At 32.5% G+C, this 22256-nt stretch overlaps 1 protein-coding gene across 3 annotated transcripts in view; it reads right to left on the reverse strand.

Moving 5' to 3' along the window:
- LOC145293703 (ubiquitin-associated and SH3 domain-containing protein B-like) overlaps positions 1 to 22256 on the reverse strand; it is a 425494-nt gene that overhangs the window by 161227 nt on the left and 242011 nt on the right. The window contains exon 1 of one of the 3 annotated variants that reach the window (XM_080140154.1): positions 14548 to 14791. The exons of the other annotated variants lie outside the window; for them this stretch is intronic. Within the exon in view, the coding sequence (XP_079996280.1) occupies positions 14548 to 14663 (116 nt within the window). The 5' untranslated portion in view covers positions 14664 to 14791. Of the gene's footprint in view, positions 1 to 14547; positions 14792 to 22256 lie in introns of those variants that run through there. 3 annotated transcript variants of the gene reach the window in all.

Raw genomic sequence — 22256 nt, forward strand, 5'->3', positions numbered from 1 at the left:
CATCAAATCTGTTGCCAAGGCCGCTGGAAAAATGGTGGGATCTTTCTATCGATCCGGTAGATATCTTACTGCTGATGCTATTCTCTATCTATATAAGAGCCAGGTACGTCCAAGGATGGAATACTGTTGCCACATCTGGGCAAGAGCTGCTAGAAAGGACTTGGCCTGCCTTGATAGAGTTCAAAATAGACTTTGTAGCCTCGTAGGAGATGTCCTTTTCTCTTCCTTGCAACCTCTATCTTACAGAAGAGAGGTTGCGAGTTTGTCTCTGATGTATCGTCATTTTCATGGAAAGTGTTCGACTGAGCTTCAATCTATGATCCCCCCCTCGCCAAACTTTCACAAGAAACACTCGTCTAGCTGTAAACACTATCAATAATTCCCCCCACTCTTTATCTGTGCCTAAACCTAAACGTAGATTCCATGAACAAAGCTTCTTTCTTAGAACTGCACGCCTGTGGAATTGTCTTCCGTTTTCCTGCTTTCCGGCTGACTACAATATGGTTGTGTTCAAGTCTAAAGTAAATAAGTTCTTGATGAGCCGTTCCATATAAGTTAACAAATTTACCAAATTTTCATTACTAATGATTACTATATTGTCCAATTTCTACTGTACACTCTTTAACCCTTATCCTTGAGTGGCCTCTTGGCCTTGATAATGTGGTGATGCCTATGTAAAAAAAAAAAAAAAAAAAAAAAAGATCCGCATATGCAGATTTTAAAGAAAAAGCTATACCAGTCACTAAAATAGGAGACAATTCTCACTTTACTTTGATATATAAATATGAAAAGAGAAGAGATGCATATCTGGAAAAAAAAAAAAAAAAAAAAAAAAAAGAAAGACAAGAAAAAAAGAAGAAAAGAAATAGAAGAAAAAAGAAATAAAAGAAAAAAGAAATAAAAGAAAAAAGAAATAAAAGAAAAAAGAAATAAAAGAAAAAAGAAATAAAAGAAAAAAGAAATAAAAGAAAAAAGAAATAAAAGAAAAAAGAAATAAAAGAAAAAAGAAATAAAAGAAAAAGAAATAAAAGAAAAAAGAAATAAAAGAAGAAAGAAATAAAAGAAAAAAGGAATAAAAGAAGAAAAAAGGAATAAAAGAAGAAAAAAGGAATAAAAGAAGAAAAAAAGGAATAAAAGAAGAAAAAAAAGGAATAAAAGAAGAAAAAAAAGGAATAAAAGAAGAAAAAAAAGGAATAAAAGAAGAAAAAAAGGAAAAGAAGAAAAAAAGGAATAAAAGAAGAAAAAAAGGAATAAAAGAAAAAAGAAATAAAAGAAAAAAGAAATAAAAGAAAAAAGAAATAAAAGAAAAAAGAACAAAGAAAAAAAAAAAGGATTTTTCAGGGATCAAATACATATTTTATTTGATGAAACTGTAACTGAGACATTTAATCCTATTAATAGTAGTAGTATGTTTCTTATTATTTTTTAGGGATGTGTGTTTGCACCTCTAAAAAAATAATTAGTTGTCGAACGCATAGCATGAAATGAAAAACAAAACCTCTTAAAATAATAATGAAAAGATTCATTTTGATGGCAGAAGTTGTTGGGTTCTATCTGATTTCCAAAGGGGCTAAAGAAGTTCTTTAAGGGACAGATGGAATCAATGCGCTCTTCCAGACGATTGGTCAGTGTGTGGCCGAATCACTCAGCATGGATATTGATTCGCGAGAGAAAATGGATCGTTATTTTATTTGTGACCGTTACAATTTTAACATATATCACAACTCCTTCTCCTCCCCTTTTTAATTTCCTTTTTCAATTCTATTTTACATTTTTTTCAATTCTACTTTATTTTGGGCAAAATGAATAAATGATCCCACATTTAAAAAATCTACCAAAATTTAGGAAATCAACTAATTTTAATGAAATTTTCAGCATTTATTAATTAATAATGACAGGATATAATAAATGTGTTATTTTATTAGGAATCTTAATGAAAATGTATTATTTCATGTAAACTAAAAAAACTTACTAATAAAATTATATTTCAGGTTACTAAAAAATGTATTTTTTTCTCCATTTTTATGAAAATAAATTGCTGTAGATGTCAACAATAAAAAAAATTGTTTTGAATATAGTGACTATAACAGGCATGTTGCCAAAGTAATACCTCCTATTTTATCTTTCATCCAATAGATCAGATGAGATTGCAACTTGCATTCTTATAATTACTGAACTTATACATTCATGAGCTAAAAGTTTCATCTCTCTGTTGCAGATATTGATGATGTGAGAATCAACATTCGTCATAGACATGTGTCAAAAGCACAGATGCATCATTGAGTTCCCCCATTCAGAAAAAATTAAACCAAATTTGAAACATTCTTCGACACTTGTAGAATAATGTTGATGCAGCCAGTTAGGAGATGCGTTTGTTGATTTCAGAATAGCGACAACGATGTGGGTGACTAAGCGTGCCCATGCATAGTCACCATCCCATCGCTGGCAAAAGTACATTGATAATGGTGGTGACTATGGAGAAAAATAAATTCTAGTGCATAGAAGTTAGCTTGTTTTAATAGTACCACTTCTGTCTTCGTAGCTCTTCAACTTTTTTTTTTTTTTTTAGTTAAACAATAGGATGCATTATTTTTGGAATAGCCTTCGCATAGTATGAAGAAGGCCCCTAAATTCAGTGTTAAAATCAATATTATAATACAGGATGACCCCCCCCCAAAAAAAACGGGCCCCAACTCTAATTAGGCCCCATTTCTTAGTGTTTTGTCCGGATGAAATGAAACTTTGATCATAACTAATTCATTATATTCAAAACATCACATCAAAACACTAGGGGCTTTGGCCTTTTTTTTCTCCGTTCTAAAGCATATGTTCTAGATGGCCTCCATTTAGCTTTTGTTTTTTTGGGTCACCCTGTATAAGAAAAAAAAAAATCATTTATCTTATAAAAGATATTATCATTAAGTAAGCATTGCTTATTTAATTTTCAAAAGAAAAATAAAATGATCTCCTAAATATTAACATTTCACTTGTAATCTTGCAACACGATTTTAAAATGGTTCTCGTTTATGTATGGAAATGCAGTGCTTGTGCAATAAAATTGGATATCAGAAAATGCGTTCAAAGTAAAAATACTATTACATAATTAGATGTCATCTCAAAACCAGTAAAATTTTCCCCAACTTACGAAAAGTGAACAAATAGATCTGCCAGAACTATTTATTTATTTTTTTTTTTTACTTACGAGTCACCACTTATCAAGGCCCCAAGACTACTTGAGGATAAGCGTTAATGAATGTAAGGTGGTGGTGTAATAATCACTTATGGTATAAATTGGTCAGAATTTAATTATTTAACAGGACGGCCTAACAGGAACTCATTTACATTAGATTTGAAGGCTACCATGCTGTATTCAACCAGGAAGCACGCCAACGGAACAGTGTTCCAAAGGCAGACGATTCTAAAATTTTCTAAAAAAAAAAAAAAATAAAAAAAAAAATAAAAAAAAAAATAAATAAATATAAAAACAAACAAACAAAAAAACGTTATTTCGTATATTCTCCATCCACTAATTTCTAATTTGAAATAGCAACAGTTTATTGAAACAAGGGAGATAAGTCAGTTTGTCATATGAAATTGGCCGCAACAGAAGAAACCAATAAGCTACATTATTATTTGATTTTTTCTTGTAATTATTTTTTTTTATGAGGGAGTCACCATTTATTAAGACTCGAAGGCCACTCGAGGATAAGGGCTAATGAATGTATGGTGGTCACTGAGACAACGTGGTGATCGTTAATGGTGGAAATTGGGTAAAATTTGATTAAGGGGATGGCTCAACAAGAACTTGTTTACATTGGACAGGCAGTTCTAGGAAATAAGCTTTGTTCATAGAATTTGCATTCAAATTTGGGCACAGAGAGAGGAGGAGGGAAATTGTTGATAGTGGTTGCAGCGAGAGGAGTGCTTTTTGTGAAAGTTTGGCAGGAGTGGACCACAGATTGAAGCTCAGATGAGCATTTGCCATAAAAATAATGATAGAGCAGAGCCAGGCTCACAAAGTCTCTTCTGTGGGAGAAGAAGTTGCAGACAGGAGGAAAAGGCATCACCTATTAGGTTTTGAAGCCAGTTTTTAATTGTCAAGGCAGGATAGTGTGCTCCAAACATATTCCCAGATGTGGCAACAGTACTCCATTTTATAGTGACGGAGAAATATAAAATGTGAGATGTAAACCTTGTTTTGATGGAGTCTCTCTTTAAAAATCTACCAAAAATCGGGTAATTATCTAATAATTATCTAATTTTTACAGATTATTAAGTGAACAGACTTTTTTTGTATACAGACCCCCCCCCTCTTCATTTTTAGTTACTATTACTTTTACAATAAAAAAAAAAGACCAACCTAGATATATACTTTCTGTATGAGAGGATGGAGAAGAATGTTAAAAAAAAAAAGGAAAAAAAAAGAAAAAAAAAAGAAAAAAAGCAGACTTTTTAATTCTGAGAATGAAAACCCAAACTTTGAACGTGTTTAATTTTTCACCTTTTGTGTTTTGAATTGTGAAATTCGTTTACTATGTTATAAATAATAATTATTTTTCAGATTAGCATAAAAAGAAAATATTTTTAATCCAACTTTAAAATTTTTTTAAATATATTTTATAATTTTCTTTTTAGAAAACCCAATGTTGCCAATATACTATTAAATAGAGAATGCTTTGACAAATCGATACCAAAAGAAAAAAACGAAAAAAACAACAAAAAACAAACAAATAGTATAAACAATAGTGGAAATTTAAGAATTACAATAATCGTTTGCGCAATTTATCACTTATGTGACTAGAGTATGGTGGCAGATACATACGACAATTTTCTCATCAACACACAAATCTAATTCAAAGTAGACAAAAAGTGATCGGCTGCCCATTATTTTCAAACTAAATTCAATAAAATATTGAATCCATTAAAAAAAACAATAACTTAAAATCTGTTTTACAATGGGGAAAATACAGTATAATCTGGTTTAAGGGAAAATAATGTCGTTCACTTATTATTAATCAGAAAATAAATGAAAAAATGATAAAAATTAATTCTATTATGAAAATAATAGAATTTATTCTAAATAAAACAAGAAATAAAAAATTATTCTAAGGAAAATATAAGGAAAAATTTGGAAATTATAAGAGCAGACTTAAAATATTAAAACAAATATATAATAACCACAAATTTATAGTTGATGTAAAAAAAAAAAAAGATCAGGAAACAAAGCAGTTTTAGTTTAGTTTTTTGCAATCGGTACAGGTTTTCATAGTGTCAAAAAAGCTTACGATTTAAAATGGCATCTATTAATTAGATTATTGACTTGTTATAAAAAAATGGAATTATTTGAAATTCAGATATTAATATTCTAATAACTTTGCATATTCTTATAATAAAATCATCCTGAATCTTATTTATTTAGGCATAAAAAAGATTAGTTTAAAAACTATTTAAGTCTTGTTTAATGCTTATTTTTTTGTGAAAAAATTGGTATTGATGTAAAAAAAAAAAAATAAAAATAAAAAAAAAAAAAAAATAAATAAATAAAAAAAATAAATAAAAAAAAAGCTGTCAAAGCAGGATAAAATTTTTTTTTAAATTATTGAAACTTTTAATATGACAAAATTTAGGGTTTTATATTTTTGGAAGAAACAAAAGTTGTTCACAAATAATGGATTTTAATTAGTTAAAAAAACAAAACAAAAAAACATTGACTTGAATTTTCTCGGCGTTTTGGCTGTGTCGACCTGGTTCCTACACAGGTAGAAGATTGCTCAGAAAGTGAGTATGAAACGGTAAAATGACAACCATTTTTCCAGCGACTGATTTGATGTAAGTCTACCATTTCAGGTCAGGAGTGAAGGCTTAGTCCTAGAAGCTTGTCAAAAGTGGTATAGATTCTAAAAATTTATAAACCTTATCCAGTAGAAAAATAATTACAAGTTAAAATAGAATTTACCAAATTATCTAGTATCGTATGTTTTAATGTGGAAGAGTTGTGCGACTAATTCTGTATGACAACCGATTTATCTTCATTGACTTGACTTAAATTAAGGGTCCGCCATTTTTAAGCACAAAATGTCAGAACGTAAACTGGATGATTTTTTTTTTTTTGAAAATACATGTAGCAAATCTACTGGACCATTTTCCGTCATTTTTTTTTTTTAATTTTAAACTGATATGAAATGTAAGTACGTAATGTTTTCACCTGAAATGCGTTGGTTTAAAAATCACAAATCTAAACAAGCACCATTTGATTTTATGGTATTATTATACAAACACCGTGTTAGGGTTAGGGTTAGGGTTAGGGTTTAGGGTTAGGGTTAGGGTTAATTCGCTGTCACGGTGTTTGTATAAATTTACCGATTTTATTTGATAAGCGTGTCAGTGGTCATGTTTATTTTTTTTTAAATATAGAAAAAAATGTTTCCTGTTTCACCTATTTAATTAGGCGGACCCCCCCCCCCCCCAAAAAAAAAAACAGATTAATAGTACCTATTTACTATGCCTCCCCACGGGACAGAGTTAGACACCAGGGTCGTTTTTTAACGTGGAGAAAAGGTACAGATTAATAGTAAATAAAAATAATTCAATGTGTACTTATCAGACGAAAAACAGACACGATATCGATTTAATACAAGACAGACTACTGCTTAACATTAGTTTTCAGATTTGAAACAAAAAATGTCCATCTTTAACAAGTCACACAGATAAATTTTATGGGTTGATTTGCAGTTTATTTCCGACTGAATACTCACCTTTAAAATGGCGATTTATAGGGTTTTCGGTCCGCTGAATACGAATATCACATTTAAAACTGATGCTGACGAATAGTTATTCTGATATCAAGATATCGTTTTTTTCTCTCCAATGTATTACTTAATGCTTTCAGTGATCACTATATTGTTTGGTACTTGTACAGTTTAATCAAGTTATTAAAAAAAATGCAAATATCGAAAAAAAAGTTATATTGTACGTATCCATTTTGGACTGAAGTTCCCTGAAAAAAACATTTCAGTTAATTTGATGAGTAGTTTTTTTGCTTTTTTTTTTTTTTTTGACAGCGGAAAAACACATTTTTATAACAGCACGTTGAAGGTAGACATCTTTAAATTATTAAAAATTTTGTTTGGGTTCTTAGAACACGCCCCGGGGGAGAAAACTCAGTTTAGTATTCGAAAATAAAACATTAATTATCTGAACATTTACTAGGTTAAAATAAAATTAATAACACAAAATAGAAGTTCTTTAAAAGTTTTTTTTTATACAAAATTAAAAATTCTGAAATAAATGCGCGACTTTGTTTTAAAAAACTTTTCTTTTTATTTATTTTATTTATTTATTTTACAAAATCTAAATTTCTGAAATGAATTAAAATTGTCAAAACAGTCATCACTTAAAAATAAAAATTAAAAAGTAGTTGCATGTTTCCGTTCTATTTGAATTGTTTTTTTTTTTTTATCTGAAATTGATTTGGACACTTCTGCATTACACGGACGGCGCCATTGTTAGGGAGTGATGATTCGAATTTCTTCTTTGCCAAATAACTCGGTAAATAAATAAACAGGATTTCTTTGTTTTCGAACACAAAAATTATTTCAAACCAAAACATTGTATAAAAATGTATCAAAATATAATTGTAAAACACATTTCTTGAAAAGTCTGCGTAAGAAAATATAATTTTAATAAAACAATTTCCGAATTAAAGCATTGGGTTTTTTTTTTTTTCAGAAACATTTTTGGAATTAAAATAAAATTGTCACTGTAACAAAATATAGTTTTAATTTTTTATGACACCTGTTGAAGGGTCAACAATATATCATAGTTGTAATTTTTAAATTAATAAACAATTTGCATGGAGAGAAAGAGCTACCTAGTGAGAGTTTAGTGAAATGCACAAAAAAATGGCGCCGTCCGTGTAATGCAGAAGTACATTGAATTGTCTCCCTCATGTTCTGCGATCTTCTTAACTCATCCCGAAAAAAGAGATAATACCTATTATTGAACAGAACAGATTCTACGCTTTTATCTTACTCCGAGGACTGGATGAAATGCTAATACGGTACTGTTGTGCTAGCAGTGTAAGAAAATCGCCATTAAAATGTGTGATGAAAACTTGAATATTTAGAATATGAAGCTTATAACTACTTGAAAAATGTCATTCAAACCTTAATTTTTTTTTTCAATAAAAGGAGCAAAGACCGAATTTTAAAATAATATCAGGTTTAATAGCAAAATATGCAATATTTGTTTTTTTTAAATCTGTTTTCTTTAAAAAAAATTCAAGAAAATCAACGAATTTTAACTTACGTCGAATATATATATATATATATATATATATAAATTCCGAAAAACCACTTACCTATAAAAAAAAATACTAATCAATGGGTACTTCCATTCTTTATTGTTAAGAATTTATCCATATTTATATCTTATATTCCATGTCTTTTTAAATAAATACTTTTTTAAGCAAGTATTAAAAAAATAGCGTGACATCAGATGTTTCAGAACAGAAATAAAGGGAGACAACTGTCTCCTTTTATTCGAGTTAAGAACTATGGTGGCCTGTAAGGGCCAGAATTAATCTCCCTTTCTATTGCTGGCTGTAAACAAAAGTTAGTCATATTTGAAAAATAATCACATTTCACTTATCAGTTTTTGCAGATAAAAAAATTCCACTCGACCGATTTTTGATGTTTTTTTTTTTTTTTAATTCTTTTAAAGAAATACAGGAGCTTTTTTATTTAATATATTTTATTTCGTCTTTATGGAGTTATTTTTTTTTTTTAGATTTAAAAAACATTGAATGAAGCAGAAAACAATTATTGTAGGTATTCAATCTTTTCAGGACTAAATTTTAAAAATGTGAGGTTTCACTTTAAAAAAAAAAAATCAACGTGGTTTAAAAAAAAAGAAAAGCTTTTAAACTTTTGACTTTACAGGTAAATTTGCACAAAACTATTCTTTTTTTGTTTTAAATTAGATTATTTTATTTATTGATCTTTTATCTTCAATTTGTGATATATAAATCTGAGGTGAGAAAATTAATTATTTTCATTTTAATAGACATTTCAAAATGGTCGGGTGAATTAAAAAAAAAAAAAAATTTGTCTAGAATATTATATTCCGTTTATTGGAAAGAGTATAATATTTCGCATTAAACCTGCAAATATAGTAAAAATTGAACCAATAGAAAAATTTTGATAGATTTTTAAATTGAAAAAAATTTAACTTGTAAAATTCAATTTATTTTATTATGTAAAAAAAAAAAAAAAAAAAAAAAAAAAAAAAAAATGGCTGCATGAGCACGCGCAGGCACTTTGTAAACACTGTTTAGTTTATTTTGGAAGTATATTACAAAGAAATTAAACAAACCGCTTTGAAAAGAAAAATTACGAGTTTTGTATATTTTATTTGCAGTTTTGTGTTAAAGGTGTCAAAAATTCCCCAAAAATTCTGACACACCTAGTGCTGTGCTTGTACAAAGAAAGCGATGGATCAAATAAAATTAAAAAAAAAAAAAAAAAAAAATCAGTTCCGAAATATTAATTTTAAAACTTTTGTTTTTTGTAAATAAATAAAAAAGTAATTTAATTAAATAATGAACAATAAGCAAAACACGTGCATGTGTGTGAATATTTGGCACTTGTGCACTAGGTGTATCAGAATTTTGGGGGAATTTTTGACATTCCTAACACAAAACTGCAAATAAAATATACAAAACTCGTAATTTCTCTTTTTAAAGTGGGTTGTTTATTTACTTCATGGAATATATTTCCAAAATAAACTATTAAAGTTGTTTAAAAAATAATAGGAATATTTTTTATTTAAAAAAAAACAGTGTTTACAAAGTGCCTGCACACATTCATGCAGCCATTTTGTTTGCATAATGAAATCAATTGAATTTTACGAGTTAAACTTTTTTCAAAGTTTTTTTATTGGTCCAATTTTTAAGATATTTTCAGGTTCAATGTGAAATTTTTTGCTCTTTCCAATAAACCGAATATAATATTCTAGACAAGCATTTTTTTTAAATTACCCCCATTTTGAAATGTCTAATAAAATTAATTTTCTCACCTCAAATTTATATATCACAAATTTAAGATTAAAGATCAATAAATAAAATAAGCTAATTTAAAACAAAATAAAAAGAACGGTTATTTGCAAATTTACCTTTAAAGTCCAAAGTTTAAAACGTTTTTTTTTTAAACCACATTGAAATTTTACTTTTTAAGTGAAACCTCATAATCTTGTGATATTGTTCAGAAAATTCCGTAGAATTACGACAATTTTTTCTATTTCATTCAATTTTTTTTTTTTTTTTAGATATTTAATAATAATAATAATAAAAAAAGATTCACTCCATAAACAAAAAATAAAATATATTAAATCAAAAACTCATGTATTTCTTTAAGAGAATAAAAAAAAAACATCAAAAATCAGTCGACTTTATTTTTTTTTTTTTATCGGCAAAAACTGATAAGTGAAATGATATTATGATTTCAACTACAGTGGCCCATATTTACTAACTTTTTTTTACACCACGCAATAGAAAGAGACATTAATTTTGATGCTTACAGCCACCGAAGATTCAACGTGAAGAAAGCAGACATTTGTCTCCCTTTATTTCAACTGTGAAAAACATCTGATCGCACGTTTTTTTAATACTTGCTTGAAAAAGTATTTTACTTAAAAAGGACATGGAACATAAAACATAAATATGGATAAATTCTTAACAATGAAGAATGGAAGTACCCATTGATTAGTATTTTTTATAGGTAAGTGATTTTTTTGGAATGTATATATAAATATATTTCATTGAAGTTAAAATTTGTTGATTTTCTTTCAATATTAAAAAAAAAAAACTATTTAAAAATACAAATATTGCATAATTTGCTATTAAACCTGTTATTTTTTTTTAAATTTGGTCTTTGCTCCTTTAATTGAAAAAAAATTAGGGTTTGAATTACATTTTTCAAGTAGTTATAAGCTTCGAAAGATAGGAGGTCGATTTATTCAATTTCTTATCACGCATTTTTAATGGCGTTTTTTAACACTGCAACTTGTGCACTACCGCGAAGAAACCGCTGTTTGGGTTTTCAGTTTAGAGATTTGGAGAGTGCAAACAAATGCAATTTAAGAATTCTTTAAGGATTTTCCTTATTTTTTCCAAAAATTTCAGAATTTTGACCATTATGAAACAAACAAAAAAGAAATAAATTAAGAAAATTAAAAAAATCTCTATTTTGTGCTTCAAAAAGCGCTATTTTGTATTATAATTTTCTTAAATTATTTTAATTCAATAAATATGTAACAAAAACTTTCTAAAAAAAACCAAAAAAAAAACAACAAACAAACAAAAACAAAACAAAAAAACAAACAAAACAAAACAAAACAAAACAAAAAAAACAAAACAAAAAAAACAAACAAAACAAAACAAAAAAACAAAACAAAACAAAAAAACAAAACAAAACAAAAAAACAAAACAAAACAAAAAACAAAACAAAACAAAACAAAACAACAAAACACGCATCTGGTGTTGTTGACATTTGTAGAGATTTTTCAATTCGACCCTAAAATTGCATTTGTTTACCCCTGCTGTCTGTGCACTCTCCAAAATTCCAAACTGAAAACCCAAAAAGTGGTTACTTCCCAGTAGTCCACAAGTGCCGAATGTTTTTTTTCAGTTCTGGTGTCTTTGAGAGGAATTCTGGATTTTTTTTTTGGGGAGGGGGGGGGGAGAAACCAACACTGCCAACTGAAATCGATTTGTACTTCTTACAGGTCCTACTTTTTGCATAACCACACGAAACCATCGTCTAGGTGTTTCCTTCATACCATTCTCATAATAACTTGGACACGAACAAGTAATCTCACTAACCCGAAAAATCGACCAATTTGTCATTGAATTAAGTCGACCAATGCGTTAATTAAATTACCCTTTTATTATTATTATTATTTACAAAAATAAATAAATAAAAATTTGCTATTTAATTAAATTAATATTTCAGAATTAATTATTTTTATCTCCCTTATTTAATTTATCGCCTTTTTTTTTTTTTTTGTACAGGCACCGATAATGCCACAACTGAAAAAAATAAGTTAAGTGTGAGGGTCTCTGCGCTCATTTGCCAATTTCTGTTGCATGGGTAAACTAGTGCGTTCGAGGTTTATTTGGGCATGGTTTCTGGCGGTGCTCGAACTTCGGAGCAATGGCATGTCCAAAGAAAGCGCATACATTCAGAAAGTGAGTGTTTCTTAAATCACACGCACAAAATAATTGTTTTAATGTTATGTAGTGAATTCACAATGGAAATACTTGGAAAAAAAGGTTTTCTGTACAGATATTGGAATTGTAGAAATTGAAAACATTTGTGCCTCCTCGGCGTACATACTTCCGACAAGCAACAGGATCGTAAACCTTTACTGTTGAAGTTCCTAGATGCCGGGATGTTACTTCCCTCGAACTGCTAGAGTTTGGAATTCTATCATTTTTTTTTTCTGCTTTCCTGACTGTACTAATATGCAGAAGTTCAAATGTAATGTGATCAGACATTTACTGCTCAACTCCCCTTTGTCCCCTATTAGACATGATCCCAAATAGTATCCCCATACGTTTCAAGTGGCAATATGTTTAAAGATGAAAAAGAATATATGAAAAAAATGATTAAAACAAAACAAAAAATAAATAAATAAATAAAGGGAAAAAGTCGATAAAAAGTCTACCCTCTCCCCCTAAAAAAAAAAATAGCTGTACGTACCCTTTTTTTCTTCTGAAAATTGATGATAGCTAAGACATGAGTGATACGTTAAATTTATAAAGAGGAGTGACCCCCCCCCCATCAGAGTTATTGGCTTAAATGTACAGTGCATACGAAAAAAAAAAAAAAATAATAAATAAAATAAAATTGATAATGATCATAAAGTGGGTGATCAGTTTACGTTAAATTTATAAAGGAAAGTAATCCCCTAAAATATTTTAAATAAAATATTCCTCCAAACGAAATTTTTAGCGACAGAATCGACAGATTGATTAAAAAAAAAAAAAAAGTGGGTTTAAGCCAAAATGGCAGTACTTACTTAATTGCCATGTCGAAAATAGTAATATATCCAAAACTTACGAAAATTCATGGAGTTGAACAGAACAGCTACAATTGCGTTTTTAGTTAAAAAAAAAAAAAAGAAAAAAAAAAGAAGCCTATCAATATTGGCTAAAGCAAAACGTCGCCATTAAAGTAGTGAAAAGAGAAATAAGTATTCCCCTGTATTCACAATCAGCAAGGTGTTCATATCTAGGTAAAATGCCATTTCCCGTAAAAATTACTTTTAACAATAAATAATTTTCTACTCGATGAATTTTCGTAATTTTTGAATATATTACTATTTTCGACATGACAATTAAGTACTGTTGTTTTTGTTTAAAGCAACATTAAAAAATCAATTTATCGACTCCATCTTAACAGCACCAAATCCGTAATTATACTCAGAAAAAAAAAATTGATCCGTAAAAAACAAAAACAAAAACTGATGGTAACGAACAAGCACAAGCACTGAATACGTACTATTTGAATTCCTCGGACTACTATCCTCATCTTGGAGTGCTAACTTCACGTTTTCGATGAAAACAGTAGTCCGAATAATACAAATAAAACGAAACTCTCAGCACTTATTGTACCGTACTGAAATAATTACGTTATTATTTAGAAAGCCATTCTTAACATGGGGAGGGGATGGGTGTTTTGTAACTTTCATCTAACAATTTATCAAGATATAAGTAAAACTTAAATTTAACTTGAAAATACTATTTAAAATATAGCGCAGTAATATGCATAATCATTTTTTTTTTTTTTTTTTTTTTAGAATTTTGGGCATATAAATTTAACAAAAAATGACCCCCATCCCCCTTATGGTTAGTTAACCAAATCAATTTCATATCACTAACCCCAAGTCCGAGTGGCAAGGACATAAAACCACACATAATTGACTAAAAACAAAGTAGATTCTCATTTTGGAGAAACAGGAAGATGTTAATCTATAATAATACAAAAAAAAAAAAAAAAAAAAAAGAAAAGTGTCCCATATTTAAAAACGAGATTATTTTGAAAGTCTCGATGAAATCAACCCTCCTCGTACTTTTCTAGTTAAGTAATTAAACTTAAGGATTCCAACTTATCCTTAAATTAGGACTCTTTAATTAGTTTAATCACTTTGCTTTGTATACGTAGTATTAATATTATATAGTAAATTCCAATATCTAATCACGATTAAAGCCACCATTACACAATATTATTATTATTATTATTATTATTATGATTGCCTCCTATTAGTCGACTGCTATGGAGAGATTACTTTGGAGCCGGTTTGATATAAGCGGAATCGTCCACAAAGTCAGTACTCAAATTTCAATGTATCTTATTATGTAAAACAATCCCCGTCTTACCAACCACCTGAAGATACAGGAAAGAAGGCTGGGTCGTCGGGGTTTTGCCGCGAATCGAGAAGCTGTGAGGAATTATATAAAAAATAAAACGTGGATGGTTTGAAACTTACGCTCGATGCTTGGAAAATCCCATTTGTAGGAGTGAAGCCATTGTTGATTTGTTTTTATCATTCAGTTTCGCTTCATTTTTGAAGCGGACGGTCTTAGGTGGCATTGCGGCCGCCATCGTCGTCGCGTCTGATTGTTGCGCGTTTCCGACTGTTTGCGCCTCCCGTTACAGAAGATCACTTTTTTTTTTCTTCTTCTTCTTCTTCTTCTTCTTCTTCTTCTTCTTCTTCTTCTTCTTCTTCTCTCTCTCTCTCTCTCTCTCTCTCTCTCTCTCTTTCACTTACTTAAATTGACAAGACTTGCTTTTTTTTCTTCTCTTGAATTATCATTTCATCCAGCCGTCGTGCTAGGATAAAAGCGTAGAATCTGTTCTGTTCTGTTCGATCATAGATTTTACCTCCTCCTTCGGGAGAGTGGGTGGGGTGGGGGGAAAGAGTATCATTGATTTATTGCTTACCGCCTGAGGCACACTTACCAGAGAACGCTGACTGATTAATAGGCACCACAAAAAGTCACCACAGAATTACCCCCCCCTACATGTAAAACGATGTAACTTTATTATAAATTAATATTTTCAATATAACTTTTCTACCATTTAAAAGAAGAGCAAAATAAACCAGTAATAATTAAACAAAAATTTTTTTCATCGAACGAAAATAATGAAATTGCGAGACGAAAATTGTGTTTACATAATTGGCGCTTTAAAATAACGTTCCCATGTAGAAAGCATTCCGAACATGAAAACATACCCGTGTTTAATAAATCTAGCAAAAATCAACTAATGGTCAGATTTTCGTGAAATTTTCGATACTTATCCAGTTTAGAATGAAATTATATATAAAATGCAGTTTCCATAAAATATACGAGGGGAAATATTTTTTTTTGTGCATGCCCCCCCCCATTTATTTTTTCGAAATTTGAACAAAATATATTTAAATCTATCGAAATTTCTATTTATTATGAAACATAAGAGTTCAAATAAGTAAAACATTTATTTTTAAAAAAATTAAGTACACGTATTGAACAAAAACTTACATTGAAGTTGCAATTAAAAAAAAAATGATATAAATTTAATATTATGTTTTTTTTTTTTTTTTTTTTTTTTTTAAATAGAATCAGTTGAATTGTCAAGAAAAAGAAACTTCCTAAAAATTAATTATTTTTTAATTCTTAAAAATTATGTCCGTGCTCGTCACGGAACGAATATGTCATATTCCAAAAATCACGTAAATTGATTAATTAGGTTGATTTTTCGTAAAAATGTTATTTTTTTTTTTTACCATTTTCAACGGTTTACTATTAATCGTAGACATTACAAGGCTGATTTTAATCTCTATTTCTGGAGAGGTTGTTAAGGGGGAGCTACCAGTGATGAATTTTAAAGATGGCGGACAGATTCGCTTTCGAATAGAATTCGATTTTCTTAGTTAAAAAAAAAAAATACTTGATCAAATCACGTGATTTTTGGAATATGACATTTCCATTCCGTGATAGATACGTATACCATACAGATTTTTTTTTTTTTTTTAGTATTTTCGGTATTTTTCTTTTAATTTGGTTGACCTCGAGACTTACAGATTTTTCTTACAATTTAGCGGTTTGTGGCGTTTGTTCAGAAATATCTACTCCCTCCCTCATTCAACTTCCACATCGACTGTTTGTTACACTCGACTCTCGTGGCGTAATAGGTAAACAGTGAAACACACATTACATTTATATACGGTCCTCGTTAGGATCAAAGTGTAGTATAGCACTTCTGCTCAGTTTTTAGGAGGGCATTAACTCTCCTGAACGGAGGGGTATTGCCTGAAGCGTCCGCACTTAAAAATAGGACATTTCCTCTTTTTTTTTGTTTTTATTTTGAGGAGGAGAGTGATTTGTGGTATGATTGTATATTACGCTTTTATGCTGGTTTACATCAAAAGAAAAAAATGCGATTCAGCGACGTGGAGAATGGATGCAGGTTCATTGCCCGGCGCAGACAAGGAATATTGGAGCCTCCTTCAAAGAAGAGAACCCGGCAAGAATACCCCGGACATGCGACGAGGCATCTTCTGAAAACTATCTACATGGCTACGGTCTGCACGTATTTGGAAGGAGTGTAATTTTTTAAGAAAATTTTATTTTGCGTGGCTACGTAAATGGAAGGAGAGAAATTTCTAAAAGGACTTTAAACGAGAGAAAAAAAAAGAAAGAAAAAGGCACGTGTCTGACTGGCTTTCAATTTATTACATATAAGAGTGTGATCAGGGACTACTATTTTGAATCATAATATTGTGTTCGTTCATGGATACGACATCTTCATTATAAGAACCAGTGTGTTATTTTTTTCATTATATTTTGTTACCTTGGCATTCTTTGAATTTAATGCCCGCAAAGGGAAAAATTTGCAACTAATTTTATTGTGAATAAAATCTCTTCTTCGTTTTGAAACAAGGCCTTTATATTTTATTCTTGACCCCCCCCTTTATTTCATGCTTTTATTTATTTTTTTTTCAGGCTAGCTACTTTCGCGTCGAATTTATCTGGAAACAGGATAAATTTCCGACATAGTTAAAAAAAAAAATGTGAGAGGAGGAAAGTTGTCACCTGAACTTACTTTTAGTGGTAGAATTTTTACACTGCCGGTTTTTTTCCAGACTATTTCTTAGAAATCGTAGAACTTTGAAGAAACGAGCAAGACTACCCGGCGTTGCTGGGGACCGTATAAAGCAAAGAGAAAATTAAGTTGCGTTCAACATACCTATTATTCTTGAGGAATTTTTGATGACTATCTAACATTTGTTATCCCGAGCAAAAAACATTTTACTAACCCTAGGACGGGTATTGCACAACACATATACGAAATAATTTTACCTACCCTAGGACGGATATTGTATAACACATATTTAAAATAATCTTACCTAACCTAAGACGAGTATTATACAACTGTTACAAATATGTGGAAAAAAAAAATAATTTGAGACAATAATTACTTTTAATATTATTAAAAAAAAAGGTCGAGAGAGAAAATTCTGTTTTATCACGCTTTATATTGTCGTCTGCTCTCAGTGAATTTGTAAACATCCGGAAAAAGAAAGAGAGAGAGAGAGAACATACGAAAATACAGCGAGGGGACGCCTATAAACTGTAAAGAAAGAGAGAGGGAGAGAGAGAAGATATGAAACTAGAGAGAGGGAAAGCTGCAGGCATCCGCCTCGCGTATTATTGAGCGCGTGACGCGAGAGAGATACAGGTACATACAGTAAGAGAGGGGGCGCCAAAGAGAGAGAGAGAAAGGTATACCATTAGAGAGAGGGAAAGGAGCGGCGCAGGGTGGCGAGACAGTGACGACATAGTAGCCGAGGAGGAAGGTCAGGGAAGCGACATTGTTGGCGATGGTGACGGCGTTTGTGGTGCTGACGGCGAAGAAATGAACGATGTATTTTGACGACAGAGAAAACGAAAAAAGGCGATAATGAGGAATGACGATGTATCCAATATAGACGAAGGAATGAAATTGTTTCAAAAGAAAGGAATGCGACAGAAATATTTAAAAACCGGCGCTGAGTGAGTCGATTGTTTATTTTTCTCTATATATATACTCTCTCATATATGAAAACGACTATAAAAACAAAAACACAAAAAGGACATCCTTCCATTTTGGAGTTAAAAGCAGACGACAGGGTGTGAACTGTTTATTTCTTTTGTGCGGAAATTCTCTCTCGAATCTATTTCCAGTTTGTTTGTCCATCCAGTTACACATTCTCTTTTACTTTCGTTACAATATATTTTTATATATGTAAATAAAATTGTGTTAATTTTTCCATTGGCCTCGGTATTGTTACTTGGATGTGTTTTTCCTGTCTTGTGTTTATAAATGTCTTTCGAGAAAATGGATATATCCCTCCCGTATCTAAAAACCCGGGAAAACTAATTTCTTTTAAATAATTTTTTTTATATTTTGTGTTACGACTTTTACCCCTAGACATTCCGGGTCGTAACATAAATGGGGCCCTCGTCCGGAATCATCCTTCTCCAAAGACACTATGCAGTGGACACATTTAAAGTAACAAGAGGTGTTTAAAAAAAAAAAAAAAGATGGCACTGGTTCAAGCATTCCTAGAGTCACCGTCATTTGAAGAACTGTGCAAGATGAAAAAAGATGACATATTATCGATAGCGAGAGAGTATGAGTTAGACTACAGACCGGGTATGCGGAAAGCCAAACTAATTGAGATAGTGACGGAACATTTGGTCGATAATGACCTAGTGGACGAGTCCGTGTTGCGGATTTTGACAGAGAACAGACCTGAACTCTATCAGGAAAGAAGGGAAGAATTCGACATCCCCAGAAATATCCGGCTCGTACCGACGTTCCACGAAGAAAATGTGGACAGGTATTTCCTACATTTTGAGAAGATAGCTTTGAGCGCTAAATGGCCCAGGGATGCATGGCCGATGCTGCTACAGACGGCACTGAAAGGAAAAGCACAGGAAGTATATACCTCCCTATCTTTAGCAGATTGCACCGACTACGACCGCCTGAAACGCGCCATCCTCCATAGTTACGAGTTAGTGCCTGAGGCATATCGGCAACGATTTCGGTCATACCAAAAGGAAGAAGACCAGACGTACGTCGAATTCTTCTGTCAGAAAGAAACTCATTTCAATAGGTGGACCTCGGCTCAAGATGCCACCTTTGATTACAAAAAACTCCGTCAAATGATCTTGATGGAGGAGTTCAAGAGCTGCCTCCCTAGTGAACTAAAATTATTCCTGGATGAGAGGCGGATCAACACAACATACGAAATGGCGATCCTTGCCGACGAGTACGCCCTGACGCATGCATGCGAGGGAAATAAACCCCTAAAATTATCCGAGACCCGCTCGAACTCCCGGAAAACAAGTAGCGTTACCCACAGCTTAGGGCATAGTCCAGACAGTAAGATATATCGACCCCTGACATCAGAAACAGATCCCCAAACAACTCAATCCGACCACCCACCTATCAAATGACAAAGACACATAGGCCTGTAACATGCTATTATTGCAGGAAGGTTGGACATATTGCAATGAACTGCCCCGCAAGGGAAAATGTGAACTCGATGAAAAGACCACTTGGTAAACCGCAAGGCTTTATCACCACCTACCAACCCCCTGCAGAGAACGACGGCGATAAAATCAGGGAGGAGTTCCAACCATTTGTGTCGGATGGTCTGATATATCCGATAACTGACCACACGAATTGGCGGAAAGTAAAAATCCTTCGCGAGACTGGAGCAACCCAATCGCTGGTTTTAAAACAGAGTATGCCATGCGAGTCACAGACGGCGACAGGAGAATCCGTCATAATTCGCGGAATTGGGGGAAGGTATATTAACGTACCGATCCACCGAATCTCTCTTGATTCGAACATAGTACATGGTCTAGTGGAAGTAGGCGTAGTCGATAGCCTACCCATGAAGGGTATCTTGATGTTACTCGGGAATGACCTAGCCGGCGAAAGAGTTGTTCCCCACCCGAGAGTGATGGTGGAGCCAAACACTTCAGAAAACACTGAGATGATAGAGGAACAACACCCCGGCATCTTCCCAGCGTGTGCAGTAACCCGTGTTCAGTCCGCAAAAAGAACAGCAGAGGAAAGGTTAGAGACAAAAGATCGGTCCAGGGAAGATGAAGAAATCGACCTATCGAAATCATTCATGAATCTTGAGGGGAAGCTCAACTCGCCACCCACAGATCCAAATAATACCCATACCAACGAAACCTCCCTACAAGTTCCTGCTTCGCGGCAACAGATCATACAAGAACAGTGGAAGGATGATGGGATTTCCCCCCTCTTCGAAGAAGCACTGCCCAAAGAAGAACTGGAAAAAATACCCTCTGGATATTTTATAAAAAATGGTGTACTGATGAGGAAGTGGAGGCCCCCGCAATCCCCAGCTCACGAAGACTGGGCGGTGATATACCAACTAGTGTTACCAAAGGCACGTAGGGCCGAAGTGTTGGAAATAGCGCATGAAACCCCCTTGGGAGGCCACTTAATCGTCCGTAAAACCTATGATAGGATCACCAAACACTTTTACTGGCCTGGAGTCTGCAAAGATGTATCCAACTTTTGACGAACTTGCCACACCTGCCAGATGGCAGGCAAGCCGAATCAGAAGATACCAATCGCCCCCCTACATCCTATACCCACGTTTGAAGAACCATTTTGCCACATTTTAATCGACTGCGTGGGTCCACTTCCTAAGACCAAACGAGGAAATTAGTATATATTCACTATCCTCTGCGCATCTACCAGATTTCCAGAAGCAGTCCTGCTCAGGAACATATCTGCTGAGAAAATCACAAGGGCTCTTCTCAACTTCTTCTCCATGGTTGGACTTCCGAGGGTAATACAGTCTGATCAAGGATCGAATTTCATGTCCAGGATGTTTCGACAGTCCATGAGTGTGCTGGGTGTACAAACCGTAAAGTCAAGCGCATACCATCCCCAGTCCCAAGGTGCCCTAGAGAGGTTTCACTCTACACTGAAAACCATGATCCGGACCTATTGCCTTAGTCACCAGAAAGATTGGGATGAGGGTATTCCCTTTTTGATGTTTGCAGCACGAGACGCCACACAGGAGTCTCTAGGATTCAGCCCGTTCGAACTAATATTTGACCACTCAGTACGTGGACCCCTAGCATTGTTAAAAGAAAAATGGCTGCAGGAAGGAGTCACCTGTGAACTCATGCTGGAGCATGTGTCAAGGTTCAGAAACCGACTATATGAAACCAACCGACTGGCACGTGAAAGATTACGAACAGCTCAAGCCAGAATGAAACAACATTATGACCGAAATACTACCCCCAGGACTTTCAAAGTCGGAGACAATGTGCTTGTTTTGTTATCATTATCTGGTCATCCACTTAAGGTTTGGTTTCACGGCCCCTACACCATTGCTCGGAAGGTCAGTGAACTAAACTATATAATAAATACTCCTGATCGTAGAAAGGCGACACAGATGTGCCATATCAATATGCTCAAACCGTATTTTGAAAGGGATAAAGTAAACCTTATTGTAGTCACAACTCCGCCCGCTTCCATAAAAGGACCCGAGGAGGACAGTGAAAGGATCCCGGGGAAAGACAACCACCCTCCGAGGCTATCAAACTTAGAGATATTAGCCAATCTTACACCCGTACTATCTCATTTAACAAATAGCGAAAGAAACGATATGACCGTCCTCATTCGGAGCTATAGCGATCTCTTTCCCGACGTTCCTAAACAAACGAACATCATGCAACATGATGTGGAAATCGAAAAGGTCACCCCCATTAAGCAACACCCATATCGTGTAAGCCCACATAAGATAATTCCAAGAGACTTCAATATCACACGAAAACGTGTGGGACTGGACAAAATAAGTATGAAAAAAAAAAAAATCTTTGGAAAAGATTTTCTTTTTTTCTAATATGGGGGGGGGTGTTACAAATATGTGGAAAAAATATATAATTTGAGACAATAATTACTTTTAATATTATTAAAAAAAAAGGTCGAGAGAGAAAATTCTGTTTTATTGCGATTGATATTGTCGTCTGCTCTCAGTGAATTTGTAAACATCCGGAAAAAGAAAGAGAGAGAGAGAACATACGAAAATACAGCGAGGGGACGCCTATAAACTGTAAAGAAAGAGAGAGGGGGAGAGAGAAGATATTAAACTAGAGAGAGGGAAAGCTGCAG

Source organism: Euprymna scolopes, chromosome 2, assembly GCF_053919585.1.
Source record: "Euprymna scolopes isolate OS-2025 chromosome 2, ASM5391958v1, whole genome shotgun sequence".
Lineage (NCBI taxonomy): Eukaryota > Metazoa > Mollusca > Cephalopoda > Sepiida > Sepiolidae > Euprymna > Euprymna scolopes.